At 40.3% G+C, this 25,631-nt stretch overlaps 1 protein-coding gene across 21 annotated transcripts in view; it reads left to right on the forward strand.

Moving 5' to 3' along the window:
• Positions 1–25,631, forward strand: part of ATP2B2 (ATPase plasma membrane Ca2+ transporting 2) — a 410,328-nt gene that overhangs the window by 222,928 nt on the left and 161,769 nt on the right. For all 21 annotated transcript variants that reach the window (XM_032698697.1, XM_032698692.1, XM_032698702.1 and 18 more), the window contains one exon: positions 11,295–11,790. In XM_032698697.1, the coding sequence (XP_032554588.1) occupies positions 11,592–11,790 (199 nt within the window). In that variant the 5' untranslated portion in view covers positions 11,295–11,591. The remainder of the gene's footprint in view (positions 1–11,294; positions 11,791–25,631) is intronic.

A 25,631-nucleotide genomic window follows, 5' to 3' on the forward strand; every position in this document is an offset into this window, starting at 1 on the left:
GAAAGAACCTCTAACCAAATCATCACTTCAGCTGCATTTTGTTGCTGTAACTTTGTATTACCTGCAAGGTCTCTGCGAGCTCGTGGCCGAGGATGTTTGCATTTGAAGCTGGAATTCAAAGCTCCCCAGGTTTGCATCTCTCTTTAGTAGCAAGGATGGACAGTTTCACCTTTGAAAGCGAAATTTTGTAAAGCTTGGCACCTCGGTGTGACTGTAAAAATTACTTATGTGGATTTTTTGAGGGGGGGGGGAAAAAAAGCTTTTGAACAGCTTTTGTCTTCTACCACAAAACTTGTTTTCCGTAAGATGTAGCGAAGCTAAAGAGTAATTTTTCTTTACCTCTGGGGTTTGCATAATGATGCACTGAAAGTTCTGTGGCATAAAAGAAATTTAGACAGATGGCAAGTTTTATAGGAACTTTAATATGTGAACTGGTGGCTTTCAACTGCTGGTAGTTTAATTTTTAGCGATTTATAACCCATTAAATTTTGATTTTTAAATTTGTTATATTTTCAACATGCTCCTTTTGAATTCTGAGAAATATATAATACAGGGAGGCAATGTACAGGCATGCAGCAGGATGGGCTTGGTTTTATACATTTAGTTAACTAAAATGGCCTCTTGTGACACACTAAGCAGGTGGCAGCAAAAATCTGTCTTAGATGGTCCTTGTAGCTCCAAACTCAGCTGTTATTATAATTTGGTCTCTCTACTTTCATTTTAGAGAAGTGCATCCCACCCCAAAAAACAAATAGTCTGATCTTTGGTAAAGATTTTGCCTTTCTTTTTTTTTTTTTTTTTTTTTTTTTAATAAAAATATACAAAACCTCATTTTACTCTTAACAAAATGAAAATGTATGTATATGTTCAGAAAAGCAGATTAAGGCATGCAGTTTCCTTTTACAGCCATTATGGGAACATTGCATATGAAAAATGTGCCTCAATTCCACTTGTATATGTTTCTATATTTTTATTCAGTCATTGAATAACAACATATTGGTTGGGTTCTTTCAACAACCAGATGAATTGCTTTCATAGCTTGTGTTCTTTCTGTTTTATTATTCTGCTTACAGTTATTTTGCATGGAAACTGGATTTTCTGAATCTTATTAACAACCAATGGTGCTGCACTAAAAGCTGCAGTATTAGTTTCATGGCTTTATATCTTTATTTAATAGTACAATAAGATGCTTCTGACAGTGAAACCAAAGTGGCAGAAGATAGGACTGCAAATGTAGACTGGAATGGAAGTTGGTTTAGTTTGTTTGGGGTAGGATTTTTGTGTTTGGTCTTTTTTTCTTTTCTTTTTTCTTTTTCCTGTACCAACTGTTTCTCATGGAGTTTTGTATCATGTTCCAGCATTTCACTTGCTGAACAGTCCTATTTCCCTGAAAAATACAAATAATTTCTGGAAAAAATGGATTTCTCTGCTTTCAGTCTTGAAGCCGCTCTTAGATAAAAGACATTATTGCATGTTTAATACTGAAATTAGAGCATTTTTTGGCTAAATACAGCAATCTGATTCCATTTTAGTGTGGCTGTGCTTTGGCCTTCTGTCTCTTGGCTAAAGGTCTGTTCATCTGCTCTGATTTTCTTTCCTTCTTTTATAGAATGGCACGACCAACAGCAGTCAGCCAGTCCTTTTCAGTGCTAATGGTTGGTTGATTTATGTGATAGATGCTGACAGAAGAACAGAGGAAACAGCAGAACAAGGCCAGGGTTTCTGTAGTTTTTTATTCCCCCTGAAAGGGTTCCCATGGGTTGCTGTGTAGAATTTTGAACTTCTATCTTAGGGATGTGAGTGCCAACACTGATCATACTGCAGAACTGTGGACTTAGATGGAAATACAGGAAAGGTCTTTTCTACGAAAAATATTTGGATTTAATCTTGCCCATAGACTGTTTATGTTGTAAGGTATTTCCAGCAGGTTCCAGGAGAAACTGGGTTACTCCCTAAGCAATCAGCTGCACCAGGAATATTGCTATTTAAGCAGGTGTTTTTAGTAAAATAATCAGCTGCTGGGACTTTCACCTGCTGGATGTAATTTAGGTTTGGAGTAGATGTTAGGAAGAAATTCTTCAGAATAAAGGTGGTGAGGCCCTGGCACAGGTTGCCCAGAGAAGCTGTGGCTGCCCCATCCCTGGAAGTGTCCAAGGCCAGGCTGGACAGGGCTTGGAACAACCTGGGATGGTGGAAGGTGTCCCTGCCCATGGCAGGGGGTGGGATGAGATGATCTTTAGGTCTCCTCCAACTCAGGCCATTCTCTCTTCTGTTTCAGAAGCCCTAACTTTTCATCAGGATCAGAAGCATTGACCTGTTTGCCCTGTTCAGTGGCTTAGGCTCAGCTTTTATTCTGGTTTCATCCTTACAGTTGGAGCTGTTGTAAAGAAATACCTGTTGACCCAGTGAGGTTTGGTTTGGGGGCTTTAGCCTCAAAGTTCAGAACAGGACACAACACAATGCATTTTGCTGCAGCTGACCAGTTATGGATTTTCTTGAATCTTTATTCTCTCTCTTGTCTCATAGATCTGTACTTACAGAAAACATGACACCTGTCAGCTTTTTAACAAAAGTAAAACATCAAAATTATAGTTCACATCAATGAGAGCTTTTCCACTGGAGTGCAGATCTCCACTGAAGTACAGATTTGCTCTTCATGCTCCTAATAAGGCAGGAAAAGGCTTCCATTTATCTCCAGCTTAAAAAGTAATAAAGTGCTGGCCTCTTTAAGTCTTTGCAACTACTGGTATGACAACGTTCTATCCAGTGCTGGAAATATTTCTGTTACCATTTAAGAACTCCCAAACCTGCAGTGGATTGATGCAACCCCCAAGGCAGAGTCAGGAGGGGAGGAATCACAAAATAAAGTTGTAGTTTATTGATGAAAAGTCTGATAGGTTGTCCAGGCAGAGATAAGATTATCTTAATTAGTCTCAGTTTTTAGGATTAAAAGTGTCTGTAAAATATTTTTCAAAAATCTGAGAAAGGAAGGTCCAATGAGCTCAAGGCATACGTGTGCTAATGGTACTATTAAATATTTGGGTAGTCTTAAGGTATGAAAATTAGAGAGGCCATGTAATATTTTTATAGTGAAATGATCAGTAGTGGACTAAAAAAAGTAACAATTAGGAACGAAATTGAGTGTCCATTCTCAACAGAGACTGAAAAAAGTCCCAAAATTTTAGGCATCAGCTGCATTTAATTAGACTCTGTCAAGCCTAAGATTCTATTTGTTGGAAGGAGCTGGACAACCTATTTCTTTCAAGATGTTCTGGAGAATTTGCTGATTGAAATGAGATATAATCAGGTCCTAGGCACAGAGACTGTGAAAGCACAGGCTTCTCAAACTCCCTTGGAATTGTGTGCTTCAAGCTGATGATATCTGCTGATGGTAAAGGTCATGTGGTAATTCAAATTCTAGATTTAAGAGATCTGGTATTAAAAATGCACAAACAAAGGGCAAATGAAAAAAGCCTTCATCTTTTTAGTGCTTGTGTTTCAATAATTTGCTTTTTAAGGAAGAAAAAATAAAGAAAACATCTGAGTTGGAGTTTTGTGAGTTTGGGGGCTCTTTTTTGTATAAGGTTTTTCATCCTTCTCCCCAGCTTAATACTGTAATAGACTATAACATAATAATACATAATATTTTATTGTAATATATATAACAATGTAACTGTAGTTATATACACACATATATATAATAATATAACTATAATTTTTTTGGGGACAAAAATGGCATCTCAGTTGAATGGAAGAAATTTTGACAATTTTGTCCTGGAGATGATGGTGATGAGCTTGTACCTGATCACTACATTTGTGTGGTATCACTGCAGTGCATCTTTCCTGTGTTTTCTGCTAAAAAAGAGGTTTCCCTCCATGTCCCCCAGCTCTGTATATGAATAGTAATTTGTGCTGGATCCTGGGTTTGTGCTGGGATTTGTTCCTTAGCTGATCCTCTATTTGCTTTTAAAGCATTCAATATAGATTTTTTTTCCCCACATCTATTTTATTTAATGATATCTGAGTGTCTGAAGTCTGAATATCCTTAGCTTTTTTCTCAGCCGTGTTTTTGATAAATTGGTAACAGTTGGTGTTCCTTGGAATAACTGTGCTGTGTTAGTCTCTGTATAAAATCAGTGCAGTTATACATGAAAACATGAATTTTCTAAAGCTTATGGGGTGCAGAACGGGTCTTTGTTCAGTGCCAAAAATACAACCCCAAGAGTAGGACTATGTGGTGTGTAGGAAGGCAGTGAATAAAAGAAACCCCAAACCTACTTTACAGTGTGGAATTGGAGCCTTGGGAGAATAAATAGCTCATGAAAAATAACCTTTCATTTTATCATTGAAAGCAAACCAAAAAAAATTCATGTCAAGACACGAGAGAGAGCTCTTAAAACTGGTGACTGGTACAGACTTTACTGGAAAAATCTCTTTGCAGAGCAGGTCATGTCTCTGTGAGCATCTGGAATGTTGTGTGGGGCTCTGGGAGCAGGTTCCTGCAGTCAGCAGGGGTTGAGGTGCTCCGTGGCTGAGCCTGGAGCATTCCAGAACTGGGAAAAGTGCTCAGGAACCGCTGATCCCGAGGGTGGTTTGGTTCCTCATCACAGTGTGTCTGCTGACAGCATTCCCAGAGCGAGGACCTGGCACCAGGAGTGGAAGGTTTTTATCTGCAGGACCTGATCCAGTGCCCCAGAAGTCACTGATAGAGTCATTTCATTGATTTAATGCGACTGAATTGATTCCTTTAATAGTATTTTTGTTCCTGTCAGTAGTTCATTTGGCTTTGCTGTAGCCATTTACATGAGGAACAGTGGAAAGCAGATTTGGTATCAAATTATAGACTGCATTACTGTTCACTGCAGCAGGCACTGGGGGTGGTTTTGTTTCACAACTCTTATTTTAAGTTGCCCTCAGTTTACCAGTACAGCGAGGAAAAAAATGTCATCAAATTTTTGTGCAAGAATTAGATTTTGTTAGATAGGAATCCTAAGTAAATAGGTTTATTGTATAACTGAAATTAAGGATATTTTGTGCCCCTTTAATGAACGTTTATTTTGTGACATTACCCTTTTTGCCTTCAAATATTTAATGGTATCTTACATTAGGCATGGAATCCTTTTTTATTTATCCTACCTGATAGCAAAACAGGTACAAGAAGTCCAAGCTGACTAGAGGCATGGGTTCATACTGAAAGGACTGAAATAATTATTAAGGGATTATAATAGGTAGTTACCTGTGGTTTTTTTTTTAACGTGTTCATTCTGTAATCTTTTTAAAATAATACCTTTATTTAATTGTCTTAATGTCATCCTATTATCAGGGGAAATATATTTCTGTCTAAGAACTACAACTGAATGAAGCATCAAATGTCTCATTTGTGTGTGCTCATCATGAATGAATTATCAGAAAATCACAGACTGGTTTGGGTTGGAAGGGACCTTAAAGCCCATCTCACTCCAGCCCCCTGCCAGGGGCAGGGACACCTTCCACTAGCCCAGGCTGCTCCAAGCCTTCTCCAACCTGGCCTTGGACACTTCCAGGGATGGGGCAGCCACAGCTTCTTTATGGATGCACTTCAGGCCACTTGAAATTTATGAAGAAATGTGAGGATGAAGTCAGGAATGTTTTTCAGACAACACTTAGATACAAAGTTCAGTTTCTCTTTCTTTATCCACTCTACACTTCTGGGTATTAAATGAAAATTTCATGCTTGTAAAGATGCCAAACTGCTTTTATTCAGATGGTAGTTTTCTTCAGTTCTTTCTGCATCTTGTCCATTCCTGGTAATTAAGATTCAAAGCCAGTTTTTGTTTTAAGAGAGTGCGAGTTTGAGCATTGTTGGGTGCATTTGATTAACTTTGTTGGCCATTGGACAGAGAATCCAATCTCATTCTGATCCATTCTGTCTTTTGACATGGAAAGAACAAGAAATTGTAAAAGCTGCTACAGCTGGGCCACAGTTGATTTATTTCACACATCTGGAGACTTCTATAGAGCAGGTTATGGTTTTCTTCCTCAGCTGTTTTCACCTTGCAGAGGTCTGCTGGCAGTTTTCATTCTCTGCAGTATGTTGTCAACCTGCTGCCACCAGCACCTCACGTCAGAGTTCGAGGCACTGCAGGCTGAAAAAATCCCTCTCAGAGGATTTTGTTCAGACTCAAGGGAAAATTCCATTAAATCTACTTCCAGTGCTGTTCTATCAAGGAATGGTGTCTCTAATGCAGTGAATGCAGATCAGTCTGGTTATGTACCTTGTACTCACTAAAATGTGATGCTTCAGTGCTTTTTTCCCCCCTTACTTGGAGGTTCTCTATAGGTCCCAAGGACCAGCTGGCATTTTATCTACAGCCGAGTAAAAACCCAAGTGGGACAGTAATGCTCCATACAGAAGGCTGGGAACTGCTAATTCCCTCAGTTTAATTCAAGGAGAACCTGTTCAGTGTGATACCTTCCCAGTTGCACAATGAGTGAATAGTACCTGGGATTTACTGATCTCTGCCCTCACTGTGGGTGATTTCCTTTTCATCCTCCAGTGCAGGCAATTCCTCCATCAGCAGATTTTGAGAGCAGAGTTACCATGATCTTAGATGACAGTTAAAAGAAAACAGTCAAATTATGAATATATCCTACTTTTTTTCTGGTTGACTGTGAATCCATTATTTGTCCAGACTTTTAAGGACTGTGAAAGGCAAGTCTTGTGATTCTGATCTGGTGAAATCTGGTTCATTACACAGCCAGTAACTTTTCTGCCAGTAGAAGTCCAAATGAAATCAGATGTCAGAATACATAGTGACGATATCTACATTCTAACACACTGTGAAAATATTTACAAGCTTCCGAGATGAGACTTTTCCTGATTAGGGAAATCAAAGAATAGTTTTCCCAGCAGGCCTGCAGTTAGCTCATCCAAATTGCTTCTGTTTTAATTGGCATGCATTTCCTCTAAGCAGCTAGAAGATGAAAAATATTTGACTTGGGCTCTACAGGAATGGAAACCTGTTCCTCCAGACACAGTCACTCTGGAAAAAAACCCAAAAAACCAACCAAACAGGAAGCAGTTTGAGTTTGTAGTGCATTTGTACAACAAAAATCCATGACGTCATTAACAAAATCCCAGACCAAGGTGAAGACTTATATTCTGACTTTTTAATGAGAAAAATAAGGGCAGTATTTTTCTCAGTTGTTCTAGTATGTGAAGTCTTTTGCTACCCAGGGAGGATCTAGGTGGGCTGCTATTTTGTCCCTTGGCCACAGCACATTGTTGTTTTCAAACTGCACTTTGGGATATATTTTTACTCAGTTTTCTTGATTCAGAAGCATTGGTAAGAATAAGTAAAAAGAGACAAGTGACTGCTTTTGTCTGGGAGAACAGTCCAACTTTGTGGGTGAAATTAGTTTCTCAGTTACTGGAGTTTTTACTTCTCTTTTGCTGAACTTGTCCAAGGGGGACCATTTTCCCTGTAAGTTGTTCTCCTAGGGAATGATGAGCTCAAATGTACCCAGTGGAGGAGGCAATGATGGTGTGAAAAAGCTGTGCTCTCAGAATTTGAGGGTGGTGGCTCCTTGTGCTCTGGGAGACATTTGGTTATAAATTAAACCCACTGAAGCCCATCACAGACAGTGGTCATTGCATTGAAAGAGATTCAATGGGTCTTGGGTAAAAAGAGGCTGAGAAATTTTGGCCTGGAGGCCCCGAAGGGACTCAGGGCACATCTGATAAGGAAGGGAGAAGTCCTTGAGCTCCCTGGAGGTTTTCCACTGCCAGGGCAATGCACCTTCTGCTGCTGAAACCTGTGGTTTGCTGGGTCATGTTCCCTTTGACTGCCAGAGGTGTTATTCCCCAGGTAGTTTAATCCATAGCAGGGGGATTCAAATCCCTTGTGACCTGCTGGCAGACTGGTGCTACTGCCAGTGAAAGCAGCACCCAGAGCATGAAATTCAGCTCACTTTGTTTATTAGGCCATTAGGATACAAGATCCTGTTGGTTGTTCAATTTGATTGAAAACTGTATCGATATCACCTGCTTTTTTAACATCAGGATTGCCTGGTAGTTCACCTGTACTTACATCTACATCTCGAAAATATCCATGTTGTGAGTGTGTTTTGTAATGTAATCCCTTCCCTAACCTCATCCTCCCCCAAAAAACACCAAGCAAAAAAACCCCACCCCAACCCTCGTGCAAGTACTTGCAGATTTCTCGTGGAGGAAACTTGTGGAAGTTTCCCCCACTTCTGATAACTGGATGTGTTTTGGGAGAGGCAAAGCCCCTCCGATGGGAATGTTGCCATATGGCAGCCACAGCTTTTTGGGTTCTCATTCCTTTCGTCAGGGGAATATTCCCAGCGTGGGAGGGGTGAGGTGGTCGTGTGTCAGCCCTGCTAACCCTGGCAGGGTGCCTGGGCTTTTCCTAAGGGAGATTCAGGGATCAGATGGAAGCTGCAGATCTTGTTCCACGGGATTAGGGAGATGCACTATCAGTGAATAATGTCAGTCACGCTCTGTGCTTGTTGTGTTTTACCATCTGCCTTTCAAAAAAAACCCGTGAGGTGCTGTTTTTTCCTTGGTGGCAAAGCCTTGGGTGAATCATGAACAGCACAGACCCTGAGGGATTTGTTTTTAAAGCACCGAAGGAAGTGTAAACTTCATATTTGTTGTTTATTGATTAATATTTAATTGAAGGTGAAATTAAAAATTAAGCAGGCAAATGACTCATGCTAAAAAGCAACAGCACTGTCTTGCTGTGGCTGACAAATGACGAAGAATTTCTAAGAATAGGAGCAAATATATTAATTTGTAGTGATGGTACAGTGAGCCTGAAGAGGTGCTTTGATTGAGAGGGGTGGACATATCCCACAGAAAAATCATGTAGAAAAAGTCTTTTCTGTGTTCAGTACCCTTTGCATCATGAATTAAATCAGTAGATGGGTCTCCTCAGAAAATACTAATAATTATCCTTTGTCTGCAGTGTTATGGAACAGTATAGGAATAATTTTATTTTATTAGGGGAATGTTTAAAAAGCTCACAAGACTAGCTAGGACTAGGTGAATAGTGTGGGGTTTTTTGCTGTTTGTCTTTTTTTTTTTTTTTCTTAGCATCATGGCTGTTTGAGATGCCCAGTTTTCAAAATCTTGAAGTGAATTTACCTTGGAATAGATTTTTTTTTTTTTTTTTTTTTTGCCACTGGAAGTAAAAGGCAGCCTGCTATTTCAGCTGTTCGTTATCATCATCGATGCCTCCCAATCAAACCTCAATCTGCATTTTGCTGTGACTCTCAGCAGCAGCTTATCACAGCTGACACCAGGAAGAGTCTGAAATGCTGCTGGGAGGAAGGAGGAGCTCATCACCAGCCGAGGTCGTGGCTGTTCGATGCCCCTTGGGATGGAATCTGTTTGGCTGGGCATCTGTGACATCCATGTCCTGCAACTTTTTCGAAATAATGCTGCAGGCTGATGTTATTTCTGTTCAGAATACTGATCCACCCCGTTTACAGACAGATAAATAGTGTGAGTCAGGTCTTTTCTGCGTGCCATACGTAGGGAATTACCTAGGGATGAATTGAGGCTGTGAGCATTGCCCAGCACGGAGAGCTTAGCGTGTTGACAGGGCACATCATCTCCTCTTTGGCTATTGCTTGGCAAATAAAGGCCTTTTTTAATTACAACTTCTAGTTTCTCTTTGTTCTTCACTGTAAGCCACATTTTGGGCAGAGCTTCTAGTGAATGTGAAAAGCAACATGTGAAATGTAGGGTGGTAGAAGTTCTTAAGACTAGAATATGTATCAATAAATAGGATGTGTAGAAGAAAGGTGTAACTATTTTGTGTTCTGTAATATCATAGTGAAGCTGGTACTTCCCTTTTTCTCTTTTTTCTTTTTTTTTTTTTTTCTTTCCACAAAAATCAAAGAAATGTTGAGTTTTAAAGCTGTAGATGAGAGGGCTGGTAGAGGTTCAGTTTGGCTCATTGAGCAAGGTGTGTTAGGCAGCTCTACAGCAGACAGTGCCACCATGGGCAGAGGACTTGGTGCATCCAGGGGGCCTGATTTTTGTCATGTGCAGAGCTATGCAACAGAGTTAGATAGTGGAAATACTGAGCCTACGTGCTATGTCAACTGTATGTGGGTGGGAGATTAAAATTGTTGTACAAATATAAAACTGGGACTTCAAACACGTCGGGATCCTCTTTATGTGCTTTATCTGGGTACTCATTTCCACTGTGTATTACTGTGCCTAGAAAGTTCAATATGTGCCCTTTGCCTGTGACAGGTTGGTCAGTCATTAGGCTGCTGGTGTGCCCTTTGAAAGATCTTTTTTATTATGAAAACTGTTCTGAGACCTATAGATTAGACAGTGCACTCTCACTAACCCGCTTGAGGCAAAAAAAGAAACCTTTAATCTCTTTTAAAACTCTGCATGCCAAATATAATAGCTGGTTTCAGCAGTATTTTAAACCAACTTCATTAGAATATGGGAAGGGGAAACAGGTTTTAAAGGCTGGTTTTAGCAAGTAATCAGCTGTCTCCCAGATGGTCCAAATGGGACTTGTTCAACACTGCACATGGGGGAAAAAAAATGAAAATAAAAAGGGGGAAAAAAAAAAAAGAAGAAAAAAGAAAGAACCCAGCCCCATTCTGTGTGTGTCTGTGTGTGCTGGGGACAGGACCCAGTGGGTGCCTGGCTGAGGAGGAGCTGTGGCTGCTCAAACCCAGCCACCCCAGTGTTTTCTCTTTGCTGGGCTGTGCTCCCTTGCACAGAAGGCAAGGCTGCAAGATGTAGTGTCTTGAAATGTAGTCTGCAATTGTAATGATGGCTCTAGTTTTTTCCACTGGTTTCACTCTCCTTGAGCTGAAAACCAGTTTTACTTTAACCCATTATGAAAACTAATTGTTTTTAACCCATTTGTGTCACCCCTCAGCCTTTATCAGAGGCTTTGTTGTGGTCAGAGGACAGGCTGATGTAGCTGTATGAAGCAGAGCACGTACTGGAGGTGTATCCTGCATGCCGGGCTAATCGCTTACTTATTAATATTCATGAGTCATCTCATTTAGCGGGTGCTCTTGGGACTTGATTAAAGTGAGAGACACTGCTATTGGTGCTTTAGCTGTGGAGAGCTTTATCTAAGGCAGAGCTGGCGTTATCCTTGCTGTCGGTGCTGCAGCACCTCACAGGACATCTCACACAGCCTCTCTGAAGTGAGAGTCCACCTGCCATGACAGAATAAATTTGAAAAATCACCTTTTGTAAAGCACTGTCGCACACTCCTGTAATGAGTCCTTTCTGCTTGTTCCCAAAGGTCCCGAGGAAGAAATGACCATGTAGATTCCACAGCTTGGGTGCAACATAATGGGAAATGGTGAATGGAGTGGAGCTGGTCTGCAGCCTTGAAAGCAGCCATTCTGCAGACCACTAGTCAGTCAGGGACACCTTGCACGCCAGAGGCATCCTCCAAATCCTCCACGTCGCTCGCCGGACACACGCTGGATTCTTTTTAATTTCTTAAATCGGAATTCAAGATTCCTCTCCTTCAATTTTTAAAACAGTTTTAAGATTGTAATCGACTACCACGAGTGGAGCAATACAACCAGCCACAATGGGTGACATGACAAATAGCGATTTTTATTCCAAGAACCAAAGAAATGAGGCCAACCATGCGGGAGAGTTTGGGTGCACACTGCAAGAACTGCGCTCCCTCATGGAACTCCGAGGGACAGAAGCAGTAGTAAAAATTAAAGAGACATATGGGGAAACAGAGGGGCTCTGCAGACATCTGAAGACATCACCAACAGAAGGTAAGGACTTTTCACTTCACTTGAATCGGGTAACTTTGCATGAGTGCTCCCCAGATAGTGAAAGGAAGAGGTTTTGATTCAAACCTGAACAGAATTCTCATGGTGCTGCCATTATTCCCCAAAAACAATAAAACAGGAGTCTTCAAAGAAAGAAGGTAGAACAGCCTAGCTATAGCTGAAGCTGGCAGGAGAGTAAAAGAAGTGTTGTTTGTTCTAAGAGCTATTTGCATTAATTCTTCCTCAGTAGGTACACACAACATCAGCACGTGTTTTATGGCATTGCAGACTTTCACATATATGCTCTTGGAGGTAACAAGGTGCAAAGTAGTTGCTTCAAGAGAGTTTCTAGGTATTTGGGCATCTTGAGAGTATGAAATGACCTTTTGAGATGCACCTTATGTTACTTTGTAGGTCATTATGAATTATATACATATATTTAGAGAGGCAGCAAATCTTCACTATTACCACAGATAGTTTTGCTTAAATTATCAGTCTGATTGTGTCAATGTTTTTATTAGTTGGACTTCTATTGTATGTATGATGAAACTCCTTACTTTCTCATGTTTAATAATACCAATCATAACTTTTCAGTATCTGTTCTTCTAAGTGTTTTTGAAGTTGTCTACCTGATCACCATTTATTAGTCTGGTTTTTTTCAATGCTCATGCCAAATATGTCCCCCTAAGGCGTTGACAGTAATGGGATGTGTCCCCTCCTCAAGCAACTTTCCTGATCATGAATCTTTCTGTTTTAGTGCAAGTAAAATTCTACTTCGTTCTCAGAATTCCATTTTCATCACTGTATCTCCAAGGAATAGTAACACTTTTGGAAATTAAACAGTCTTTCAGTCTATAATATTTCTCTAGTCTTGTAAAGTAGCCAAGATGTTCATTTTAGGCTCTTTTCTTTTTCAAGAAGATAGAAGTCTTGGCTTTGTTCCATTCTCTTCTTTCTAAAATTAATCATTTAGTTACCTCTCCTGTTTAAATGCCTCAAGAAGTCTTGAATTATTGGCACAATCATAAACATGTCAATTGTAGTGTGATACTATAAATTACACCAGTTGAAGGGTCCCAAAGGAGCAGCTATCAGTGTCTCATCTGCAAGAAAATTCTTCACACTTGATCATACACAGCCTCACCATTGTTTAACCTACAAAGCTGTGAACTGCACCTTTTCAGCAAAGGATTGTCAAGCTGATTCTGTATGAAAATGAGCATCCAGCTTCAGTAGCACTTCAGCAGTCCCATGCAATCTCGTATTCCGGAGGAACTAGTGGCAAATGGAACATTGTGTAAAAGATCTCTCCCTTTTTCTAGTCTTGCCCAAATATCTGATCCACCAGACAGGCCCCCTTTTCTTGCAGGGAGATTGCTCCCAGGAGGAGCACTGAGGTAGGAAAAGGAGACCCTGCCACTTGTCTGGAATTTGCAGGTGTCCCTCAGTCTTTCAGAGCTGTTGTGCACAAGGGAACCAACTCCTCAGAGAACGTGCAGCAATTCTGACATATTCCTGACACATCTGGGGAGTGCCAGACAGAAGTGCAGGATCTCTGTATTTACAGGACAGAGAAAATATCTCATATATTTTCTCAAAATATGGTTTATAAATATCTCACAGGGACTGAGCATTGTCAGTGTCCCTCAACGTTTGCAGAACATCAGAGCCGAAGTCTCAACCTGGGTGAGCCGAGTTCACTGTGGTGACTCGACTAAAGTTTTGCCAACTCATTCTATTGGTTACCTGGTCAATGTGAACTTCAAAGGAGCCTTTAATTGCATTATCTGTTCAAGTTATGACATCAGGGAAACTTAATTCCTCATACTGGAACAGAGCATACGGATCCAAGCGGTGTGGCGCGCTGACTCCAGCAGTAATCTATATCTGATACTGCAGATAAGGTAACTTTCCTCCAAGCATTACGTGCACTTCATCACTTGTGCATTAGGGAAAAACGTTTCCAGCTTCAAGTGGCAATCAGCATAGCCTTAGAGTCGTGAAGACTCTACTCTGGGTTTTAATTTTAAATTAGATCACATAATAGGGATTCCCACGCTAAGTTTACATCTTACTTTTTACTTGTTTGGCTTGGAAGAATTGTTATAGGAGAGAATCTGCCTGAAATATGTTTTGTCAAACTTGGAAATTTTCACTTGAGAGAAAGTATCCATAGCAGAAAAACTTTGAAGGCTTATGACAAATATAAGCATATGTTTAGTTCTAAGTCCCTGCCCATTATTTTTCTTGTTTCCAAGCTCTGTGAACAAAGTTAAAATACAGTGAAGAGAATATTCTTGAAGATGTAACTAGTCTTAGAGAAAAGAAACATAACCATTTCTTATATGGAAATGGACATTTAATATAAAGCAGAAATGATTTGCAAATAAATTATTGACATACATGGTTTGATCTTTTGGTATTTGCAGCAAACCTCCACAATTTGCTGCTATGCCTGAACATCACTTTTCCAACCAACATCTTTTTTGGTGGAGTACAGTTAACTGAACTTCCTTTGTTTTTCATACTTTGGTGTGTTGCACCTCTTACAGAGTTTTATGGGGAGTAATGGAATAAGCATTACTGTAGGACACTTCTTTCAAGGAACCAAGTGAACTTTTGCTGAGCAAGAGTCCTGAGTGAATAGCAATGAAACAGCAAAAAGGACCCTAGAACTTAGTTCTTCCCAGGCTTGTAAATTCTTTCAGAATTTGTCTTCTAAAGTCCTTGTAATTTTGTGGGATATGGCTGAAGCAGTTATTGGAACAGGGGAAAAATATCTCCTGGCAGCAGGCACGTTATAATTTGGTAAAATGTGGCCTAATCTGAATTTTCTGGTTTACTCAGTATTTAGAAAATAAGTAGTAATAAACTCATGGTTTACTCAGCAATTCATTTCTCATGTTAATATTTGATGTAGCACCTATGGATTGGTAAAATCAATCACTTACACTCAAAGTGCCTTTAGAAACTCCTGTTTTAAAGGCTCTGAACTTCTCAAGGTAAGACATACGTGTAACTCAAATGTTATTTACACTGTTGTGAAGCTACACTTACCAGTGCTTTCTGAAGTCCTGTGTTAATTTAGTGTGGAGCTGTAGAAGTCTGCTCAATATTGAGTAGAATAATATTTGCATGCTGAATGAATTAATAATATTATTATGGATTACAAGTCTTCAGACTCTTCTTTAAATTTTCTTTGATTGCTTCTCCAGCTATAGATGCAGTGTGTATCCCAGCTCTCAGTTATGCCTAAGGGATTTCCTGCATTAAAGTGATTATATTATAATGAAAAGCTCCCATTTAAGTGCTCATAGAAAGAACCTCCTCACAATCTATGGAGGTAATTTATATGAAAACATACAAATATGTGTCGACTTGAATTTTCTTTATAAAAATATTTATATTCAGATTAGTTTCACTTTCATTATTCCAGGAGTACAACAAATAAGCAGAATCTAGCTCTGCCTCTGTAAAATAATGTTGAATTCCCCCTTGGGCAGAGCTGTGATGGCAGTTGTATAATTTTCCATGCAATAGGAGTCTTTGAGGCCCACTGGAGCATCAGTGATACCTTACAAAGGACAGCTGGTAAAGTGTGAGGAGTTAGTTGGATGAATCCCAAATGAGGCTGGAATCCACTCTCTCCAATGCTTAACTATATTTACCCACAATTTTATATAGTACAGACCAATTTACAGTAAGTTTTTCATCTATATTCCCTTCATGTTATAAAGATGTTTATTTCTTATAGTACTATTATAGTGAATTAACTTCCATGATTTCTTGCTTAAAATACTTGAATGCATTAATTTCCAGTGTGGAACCTACTTTTAATAGGGAAAATAGAAAATAAAAAGGTTTTTAGCTATAGGTCTCTTAGGATACTGTAAAAAGGCTTTCTGAAAAGACAATTAGTAGTTAAGTGATAATATTTCTAGTGCAGAAGTTGACTTTTCAATCCTTAGAACTGCCCTTAGTTAAAATAGATGCCAGAGAAGTTGCTTTCTCTTTTCAAAAGCATGTTTGTTCTGTGGGAGATATGGACTGAGTATCTACGAGGCCAACTCTGTATTTATTTTTAATTATTGCGATCTAAAAAGCCTTTCACAATTATAACTATTAGGTAAAAGACGAAGAAAGACTGAATACAACAAAATTAACTAGTTACTTTTTGGTACTCGTTAGTTTTGGTTCTTTACACTTGCTTCTATAAAAATGCACCTTCAATAAATTACTCTGTTTGGAAGCTACTCCTGCTGGTCCATACTGAATTGCACTTAGGTGCAGCAACAGATGTGTAAGGAACTTAGAAAGAAATTGGGAAAGGAATGAAAGGTACTTGAGTCAGACAAATATAAGTTTAAAATAGAAATATAAAATAATGGATTGCCAGAGACTGAAATTTATAAAACCACACTGAGCTTTACTTTATGAAAGTAAAGAAACTGGCAATAGCATCATTTTTGTTGTTGTTAAAAGAATACACTTAATCATGCATAAACCACCAAACACTATCTGTAAGTTCAAGATTTTCTTAAGTTATTTTAAATTTAAGGTTAGGGTGAATATTGTTTGACTGATCATGTAATTTTTTTAGAAAGTAAAATTGCCAGCTCTCTGAAAGTAGCTTTTAAGATTTTCTTTGTGATGTTAAGCTGCAGCACTCTGGAAATCTTCAAAGCAGCATCTTGAAAGCGCTGTAAAAGCAGACCTGCTCATCCTCTCTCCGGATCACCACACTGCCTAATTCCTTATTTGTGGTGTCAAAACATCTCTTGGAGTTCAGGCCAATTCACCAACACACCCAGGCCAGAAGCCAAGCTCCAAGTACACGTCTAGCCCTTATTTGTACATGTTCTCTCCACACGGAAGGTTTGGTTTGAACAATGAAAACAGCCTTCCCCACGAAAAAAAAGCCTTCAGCGTTGTCAGAGCCAAGGTCTCAGAGGGTTTTTTCCTGCCTTGCATGGGAAAAAACCCGCAGACAAACTTTAAACTCATATTTCACCTAGTTGTTCACGCAGCACCAAGCGTGGTCGAGCTGGTGGGAACTTGTAATGACTTGGCATTTTTCTGTAGGTCATCAGTGAACACTGGTTGCCCCCTGAGTGCCCCAACGTGCTCTCAGGGATCTGTGCCCAGCAAAGTGACCAGGCTGGCTGGCTAAGAGGGAATTGGGTCCTGGTTGCTCCTTCATTTTGAAATTACTGACAGGAATCCCAACTGGGTTTGTAGTGCCTGGAGAAGAGAAGGCTCCAGGGAGACCCTGCTGTGTAACCTGAAGAGGGTATTTGAAGAGGGCCTATAAGAAAGTCTGGGACAAAACTTTTTAGTTGAGCGATAGGACAAGGGGTCATGGATTTAAACTGAAGGGGGGTTGATTTAGATTAAATATAAGGAGGAAGTTTCTTATAATGAGTGTGGTGAAACACTCAATCAGGTTGCCCAGAGGGGTGGTGGATTCCCCATCCCTGGAAACATTCCAGGCCAGGTAGGATGGGGCTCTGAGCAACCCAGTTAGAGATGTCCCTGCTCACTGCAGGGGATGTTGGAATAGACAACCTTTAAAGGTGCATTCTCACCCAAATCATTCCATGACTGTATGATTCTATACCTTTATCTCTGAGGGCATGCCTGGGGAAGCTGGAGGGGTGCCTGACTCCTGGGGATGAGTGGGAAACACAGGGAGGGGGCAGGCACAGAGCGTGCACGGGGGCCTTCCTTTCTCCACCCTCCCCACTGACACCCGAGGGCTCCTCCTGCCTCTGCTCTCTCCACAGGGAAAAGCACTGGAGCACTTATTGCTTGCTCTTTGCAGCTCTATTCCATGGGGAAACACTAGGTCTGACCCAAGTCCCACTGAACACCATTGTCACAGTAGGTCTTTCAAGATGGAAAAGATCTGGGTGAGATGGTTGTGTGTTAATAGCTCATGTGAGGCAAGGAGGTTTGCTTTGGCTTACAGAGCTACCTCAAAGTCCCATCCCACAGGCCTGGTAAAGCTGTAATCCTTGGCCTAGCAAGGCTGAAGTTGGCTCCTCTGTCCCAACTCATCCATCAGCACAGTGCCATGCAGATGCTCACCAGGGGTTTCTGCACTGCACTCCTGGGACCCACACGAGCTCTGGGATTAGAAGGAATGGCTCTGTACATTTGACACTCCTGCTGTAGGCAGTATGTCATATATCCATAAAATCATATCTACATGTTTAACTATCTGAAAGGAGTGCATAGGGCTTTCTTGGCAACTGCACTTATTTTCCTTATCTAATATTTCCATTGTTTGTACAATAGAACAGCAAACATTCTTCCAAAGGTTACCCAAACATAAGCATCTCAAATGAATGGCTTAGATTTTTCTAAGTGATAAGTACAATTTCATTGCTCATTTTGTTTCTGGGTTTTGGCATGTTGTGCCACTTGCTGATTTACTTTGGCTCTGTTCTTTTTCTCGTGGAAAAATGGAGGGATATTGCATGATGCATTTTCCCCATAAAGCTTTTAAAAAAAAATAGTTTAGATACCTGCTCCTTTGAGAATCCTAAATGGCTTGCAAAAGGGTTCTCTCTGTGTAATGGGCATTGCTTAAAAGTAAGACCAGGAAAGGTAGAAAGTGAGTGAACATCTTCTGCCTGTTGTATTCAGGCAGCATCAGAGATTTTCTGAGGCTAGTGCTGATTTATTTATGTGATTATCCAGGACATCGTCTTTCCCTCCATGATTATCTTACCTCAGCAGGTGCAACACTTAGAGAGGAGGCTATTTTTATGCAAACTGAATTCCCTTTTCCCTTTAAGACAGTACATTAAATGCACGCAGGCAGTGTGTGCTGCCCACAGACATACCTCCTGCAGTTGTACCTCGGGTTTGGATGAACAGAATAACAAATGGCTGTGAGACTTTGCACCTATTTTGCACAGGACTAGTGTTTGTTCACTGTAGTTAACTCAGTCACAACTACAATGTGTTGTAAGTCAAAGGAAAGTCTGGCCCAGCAACTTTCCGTAATTCTTTCCCTCTTTGCAAAGAGATTATCACAGGTTAACATTCTCCATAATGTCCTGTGCCAGAGGTTTCTCCTTGATCTAAATGCAGTGATGCAATACAGTAAGTCAAACCTTTTTTTTCAAAATTAATAAGTGATGGAAAGCGTTGCCACGATATGGGGCAGCTGATGAATCAGAAACCTCATTCTTAGAAACAGTGGTTTGGGTTTGTTGGCGTAACCAGCTCGTTCATTGTGTGAACAATATGAGGCCAGACCTTCAGCATGATGGCAATGGTGGATATGATGGTGGGGGAAGTGATCTTTAGATTCCATAAATGCCGCTCGTGACGTCAGCTCTCCAAACTCCAAAGTGGGGTTACGTGGGTGGTGCCCCCTCGGAAAAAGGCAATCAGGCCTTTGCTTGGAGGATCAAAGAGGGGCTGCTCTGTCATGTGAGCTTTCACACACGTGCATCACAGTGGGTTCTGTGCTGGGAAAGGCAAAGCTGGAGGTTCTGTCGGTGACAGCAAGGAAGGACCTGAAAGGAGGAGCAAAGCTGCTGAGCTGGGCTGCGGCCTTTCCTTCCCAAGGTGCTGGGGAGAACCTGTGTGAGGGCAACAGGCTGCAGAGGAAAAGAATCCTCGGTGAATACCTCACTTCCATTGTATTGCAGGGCTTAGAAATCCTTAGAAATCCATAAATATATGGAGCCTGTCAGCCTTGAGTGAGAGCTGATTTATCTTCATTTTGTTCTCGTTTGGAGAAAGCTGCAGGAAGAAAGCAAAGTCCATTATACCAAATGAATAATCCAGTCGATGTAGCCAGTGTGCCCTTGATGAAATTAAGCTTTGTCTTTGCAGTGTATCAGAGAGAGGGAAGTTTTTTTTCTCCTTAGTTTGTCGGTGCCCAATGAAAACAAACAGTTGCCGTGCAGTGGTTTTGTCTTGTTGTGACTGGCCCTGCCAGGAGACACAAGAGCACAGCTCTTCATTTGTTGTCTCAGGTGATGCTTAGAGGAGTGCAAAAAAGTGCTCCCTTTACAATGCCACCTTAGAATTTAAAGATAAAACAGTTACCTGCATCTCTGTTGGGCATTCCCAGATGTTTTGCCAAGTGCCACTGCTAGCAGTAGTGCTACCTCCAGCTGAGCTGTGGAAACTGGAACATTTTGCTGCTGAAATCTCTGTAAGGATCATCTGTGGATTGGAGAGATGATTCACAATAATGAAATTTTGAATTTCTTTTTTTTTTCATTAGCAGTGTATTTCTGTGTTTTCGTGAAAGGGGGTTATGTCATCTTTTGAAAGAGAAAAAACATTTTGGAGAAAATGAGGCAGTGGCTTCAAAATGCAAGTCTAACTTCAGTAGTCCTGCAAAGTAGAATTAACATGACTGAATGGTCACTTTTCATGATAACTTTAATCTACAGACTTGGGATAAGAACAGTGTTAGGTGCAATAATGAATTCCTGCCTCCTGTCCCTTTTGCAATTGCTACTTAATCCTTTAAATCTAGACTGTTCAAATTTACTGTTTCCTTTTGTTTTCCAAGAAGTCAAGGGTTGGTGGTGTTTGACATGCCTATTTATAAAGATGAGTGGCAAATAAAGCCAAATATGTATTTTTGGCAGTAAACTCAATGTGCTTCCAAGACAAACATATCTGCATTCCCTCAATACTGATTTTCTTTAATGTGATGCATTTGTATATTCTTGACTTGCATTCTAACTATCTCTAGAAATTATTTCTACTCTGTCTCCAGTAAGTTTTTTCCACATCTATCTAGATGTTCTAAAAACTATGCTTGCAGATCCTGAAAGATGTAAGGAAAAAGCAAACCTTCCCACACATCCTGAAAAATTGATGATTGCCTCTGATATAAAGAATCTATTTTCACAGATAATAGTAGAAATATTCTGGCACAGCTTGCAGCATGGTATAGTAACTTCAACTTTATCTTTTAAAGAAGAAAAAAATCCTTTCTGAATACTCATTATAAGTCCCATTCCTTGTCCTTGCCTTGGAGCAATGCATGTCCCATCCTTATTGCCAGTCCCAAACCTGGCAATGCAGCCACGGATTATATTGAATGCAGAGGATTTTGGTAATGTCATAGAAATAGCTGGGTGTATGTAGCTGCTATTTCTGTCACAATAACATTTACTAGCCCTTGTTTCCTCTTTGCTTTCAAATGAAATTCTTCAGGGACTCTTTTCCTGTGTGGACTGGGAGCTGAGTCAGTTCTGTTAAGACTCGAAAACCTGAGTTTCCACAGGCTGTGCTACTCCTCTGATTATTCATTTTGCATTTGGTGTCAATCTCTCCTCCCCACCGCTTCCCACAGCCGCCTCTTTCAGTATGGGCACAGCTTAGGTACAGTCCTCTAAGGTACAAAAAAGCTGAAAAAATGAGTATTGGGAAGGAATATCAACTAAATTTATGGAGTAGTTCAAAAGCTGTCATGTTTCTTTTCTTCTCATTAGCATTGGAGATGAGGGAAAATAGGGAATAGCCCACTTCTTTGCTGAAGGGCTACAAAAGGAGAGCTTGCCCTTGAATAAGGTACGGAATAAGAGAGGAGAATTATCCTAAAGCATTCAGTAAGTGTCTTATTAACTGCAGCAGAATTTCCCTTTGACTCCCTAAATGAGGCCCAGCTCCTTGGATTCTCTAGGCTAAATGCTGTTTGCTCAGGCTCATGTCAGCATTAATGCAGGAAGACAAATGTATGGGAATGCTCTGGAATTGCAGAGCAACTCTGGAGTTATAATCTTAGCATGAGCAGTAGTCCAAGCACCCCAGTTAATTCTTTGCTTAAACAAGACACCAAACCCACTTGTACTTTTTTCACCATTTTTGCAGCAGTTTCAAGTATTAACCTCGGTTTGGAAGCTGGGGTGGCAAATCAGGGCACTCTTTGTTGTTTGGACGAGGTTGTCCCCCCCTTTCCTTGGCACAGGGCCTCAGTTTTAAAGGAAGGATGAGTCTTTTCTGAGCCACTGGTGTTGTTGTTTTTTTTTTTTTTCTAGTTTGCTTTTGTTTACTTTTTAATCACACCCTGAATAGTTTTTACCCTCATTAAAAAAGCCCTAAAGTAACAGGCATTGTTGCATTACATCATCATTCTACTTTGCCAGTAGGGTCATGACTGCTGCATGGTTTTACATGGATAGCAGAGGTCATCCAGCTTAACCTCTGCAGCCAAAATATATGCCTGTTCTTGAACTGTAGTGTCACAGGTGACTTTTAGCCCGTGGAAACCTTGGTGAAAATCCCTCCCGTTGGTGATAATCGATCCAGAGGTCAGGACAGTGGTGAAGAGATCAGAGCACGTGATTTTCACTATGCAAATTGTTCAGTTTTTACTTACAGAAAACCCTCAAAGCCCTTTAAAGCCACCCTTGTTTTCTACAGAAGTATAGTGTAAATTTGGAAAACTGTCCAAGCACTGAGGCACAGCTGGCTCTGTGCACCTCTCACGTGGTGCTGGGGAGCCTCTGGACCTGGGGCTGCTCCTTTGTTCTATTGTTTTCTCAAGTCAGTGAGTTTGGGTGGCTTGAGCAGTGCAGGGACAGTCTGACAGAGCTCACCCTGCCTCTCAGCTCAGTAACTAGTTAAGTGTTCAGAACAATTCCTTTCCAGACCTCAGACATAATCTGCTGAAAGAACCACTCCAGTAAATTGTTGGTGATTACCAGTGTTAAAGGTGCATGAAACAGGAGCAATGTGGTCCTACATGAGGCTGTTACATGACAGCTTTAGCTGACCCGAGGAAGTTAAATGTGCTTATTTTTTGTGCTGGCCTTGTCTGATGCTTCAAAGCTACAGGTGCTGAAAGACTCTGCAAATAAATTTTAAAAAGTTACAAGATAGCTAAGGAAAATGGTATAAATACATCATTGGTTTTGTTCCCAAGGAAGTCTCAGTGATTGTATTACACCTTCTGCTGCTTTACTTGCTTATAAACATGAAAGCTAATCTGCTCCAACCCACAAAGTAAAACCATAACCTGAAACCTCAGAAGTGAACTGTCATCCAAGCCCCCTGTGCTCACTGGGTCACACAAGGGATGTGCACAGTATGTTGTATTACCAGAGAAATGAAAACAGTTTTAGCTGAGTAAGTGCCAAAGGTCAGTTCTGTTTTCTTCTATGAGTTGTTCCTGGTTGGTTCTGTTTTAATGCTTTAGCATAACTGAATTAATTTGCTTAAATAGGAAGTATCAGATGGAAGAAGCCATTAAGCTCAAATTGTCTTATTCACTGTTTTGAAGTGACCTCTTAGTAGAGGACAAAAAAAGCACCCAGTTCTTTAACATGTGTGTACACCTCTGCTCTAAAATACTGTATGGAAGCTGAGAATGAGCCTGCGTTCATGTTTGTGCTGAATGTTCAATCGATATCTTTGAAGAAACAGAGATTTTTTTTATTTTATTTTTTTTTTTTTTGCCTTCAGTCCTGAAGAGTGTGCATGGTGAGAGATCTGGAGAGTCTGAAAACATGTAAAAATAACTCTTGTAAAGATAACTGTTTCAGCATTAGCAGCAGATGGTAGACTCTTCAGGTAAAATCAGCAAGGTTGGGTTTTTTTTTTCCCCCCAAACCTACATGTTATTTTTAATTCCTGATGTTAATGCTGTTTAACAGGGCTATATCACTGTGGCCTGTTTTGCCACGAGGTGCTGGCAGTGCTTTCTGCAAGGGCTGACATGGATGTCGCCGCAGCCGGCAGCTGAAAACCACGGAGAAAAATCCAGTGGGACTTGCTGTGCTGTGGCAATCAAAGCCATCTCCTGGATGGGAAAACTCTGGTGTCTGTCCTGTTCTGCTCTCTCCTATAAATCTTCCCACGCTCAGCAGCTGCTCCAAGGGACACTTCACCTTGCCCTGTGGACCTGAGACATCCCTGTGGGGCGATGCCAGCCCTGCTCCTGGGAGTCCCTCGCCACCACCGATGTGGGAGGATGACTCCTGGCATCCTTCCCTGGAGAATCAACCCAGTGCTTCTGCAAACCTGTCATCTTTTCCACCTAGCCCTGTTCATGCAAACTGTGTTTTAAATGAGGTCTTTGAAATGAATGCCCTGATTCTGGGACCCAGTTCGCAATCCCCTGGATTTCTTGTTAAATCAGGTCGCTATTTCATCATGATTTAGGGGAGATCTTCCTCCCTCTCTTACCTTTATTTTGAGCCATTTAATTTGCATTGTTGCTTAAAAGTCTTGAATTTCATTTAGGGGACTCCTTCAGTCTTCGTTAAATCTTCTTTATATCTCCCTTAAAAGATTCAGTTGCATGAGGTTGCCAGGATATCTTTAAGAAGAAATTTTTTCCAACTTCATTTGAATTTGGGAGGTGGAATGAGGGGAACAGACTCAGGTTTGTTTTAGTTTTGAGATGTTTTGCAAAAGTTCATTCTCTTGTTAAAAGTTGATAACACGTTTTAGCTGCCTGGGACTGTCCATGAAAGTTGTGGCAGCTTTGTTGGATCAGCAAGTGACTGGTTGTGACTCATTGGAACAAACAACAAAATCTCAAGATATTTAATGTCTAGAAGGTATTTATTCATATTGCAAATTATCCACTTTTTTTTCTTGTGCTACTGAGCAATTGCATGTATTGGTGTGAGTGGTCCATGATGACAGAAATGTTGCCCTGATAAATTTGAGTAGTCTGGTTGCCCTGCTATAAATATCTGTATTTTCCAGGTTCAAAATTCAGTTCCCTCCTGTGTACTTTTCCATGCCTGAATTTATGCTTATAGACAATCTGAAACAATAAATGCCAAAGTTCTAGTCTGTCATGATTTCACACCAAGCCATTCTTTGTTCAGTTTTCTTTGCTTTCTTCCACTGTTTTTTGACTATGTAATTTCTTTCCAGATATGTATTTCCTTTATTGCTCATTTGCTTTTTGGTCATCTCTGATTTTTATTTATTTATTTATTTATTTATTTTTAATTCTTCTGCTTCCTGGTGGTCTTTCTCAAAGATCTCTAATTTTGAATTGGTTGTGAAATCATCCTTGTGGCCTCAGGCAGTTCCTCTTTTATTAGCAGAGGTTCCTCTTCAATGCAAAGATTTTTTTTGAGGAGACCCTGTACTGTCTGGTATTGATCAGGTTATGTGGTGGGCATTTGTCCTGTTTGAACTTGGACCTTTTGGCAGAACTGCATCTTCTCTATCTGCTCTTTCCAATTTTCTTTTTCTGAACTTGGGCCTTTTGGCACAACTATAACTCCCTTCTCTGCTTAGGTTGTTCTGTAATGGTGGGGATCAGTTTAACATCACTTGTACAACGGATGGGTTGTGACTGCATTAAGTATTTGTTCTAGGCAGCAGATTTAATGTTGACTGTTAAAGACAAAATAGTTCAGGATAACTGAATAAATATCTTGAAGTATCAAATACAGCTGATAGTTGTGAGCTGGGTGTATGGAATGAGTAACTAGATGGTCTTCTGTAAATGCATGTACCAGTTCCTGGTTGAAAGTGTTTTCAGACTAACAGTTGTCTTCAAACGGGGCTCGTGGCTTTAATAAAATAAAAAAAGAAAAAGAGAAAACCCACAGTCAAACCCAGATTACACAGTGATTTTCGGACCGTTTAAAATTATATCAGTTTTTATTTCTGAGTGTTTGAAAAAAAATTAAAGCTGTTCTTCACTGGGAAGGCTGTCAAGAAAGGTATTTATATAAGAAATTAATTTTGAAAACTTCTGCCAGTTTTCACTCTGTGACATAATTCAATGTAAAAGTTACAGGCTTTTCTTTTGATGTTTTCAATGACAAGCAGGTTTCGCTACTTGTGTTTGTGTTTTCAGGCATGCAAGAATTGGGTTTTTTATGTTCTGGCCC

Source organism: Chiroxiphia lanceolata, chromosome 11, assembly GCF_009829145.1.
Source record: "Chiroxiphia lanceolata isolate bChiLan1 chromosome 11, bChiLan1.pri, whole genome shotgun sequence".
Taxonomy (NCBI): Eukaryota; Metazoa; Chordata; class Aves; order Passeriformes; family Pipridae; genus Chiroxiphia; species Chiroxiphia lanceolata.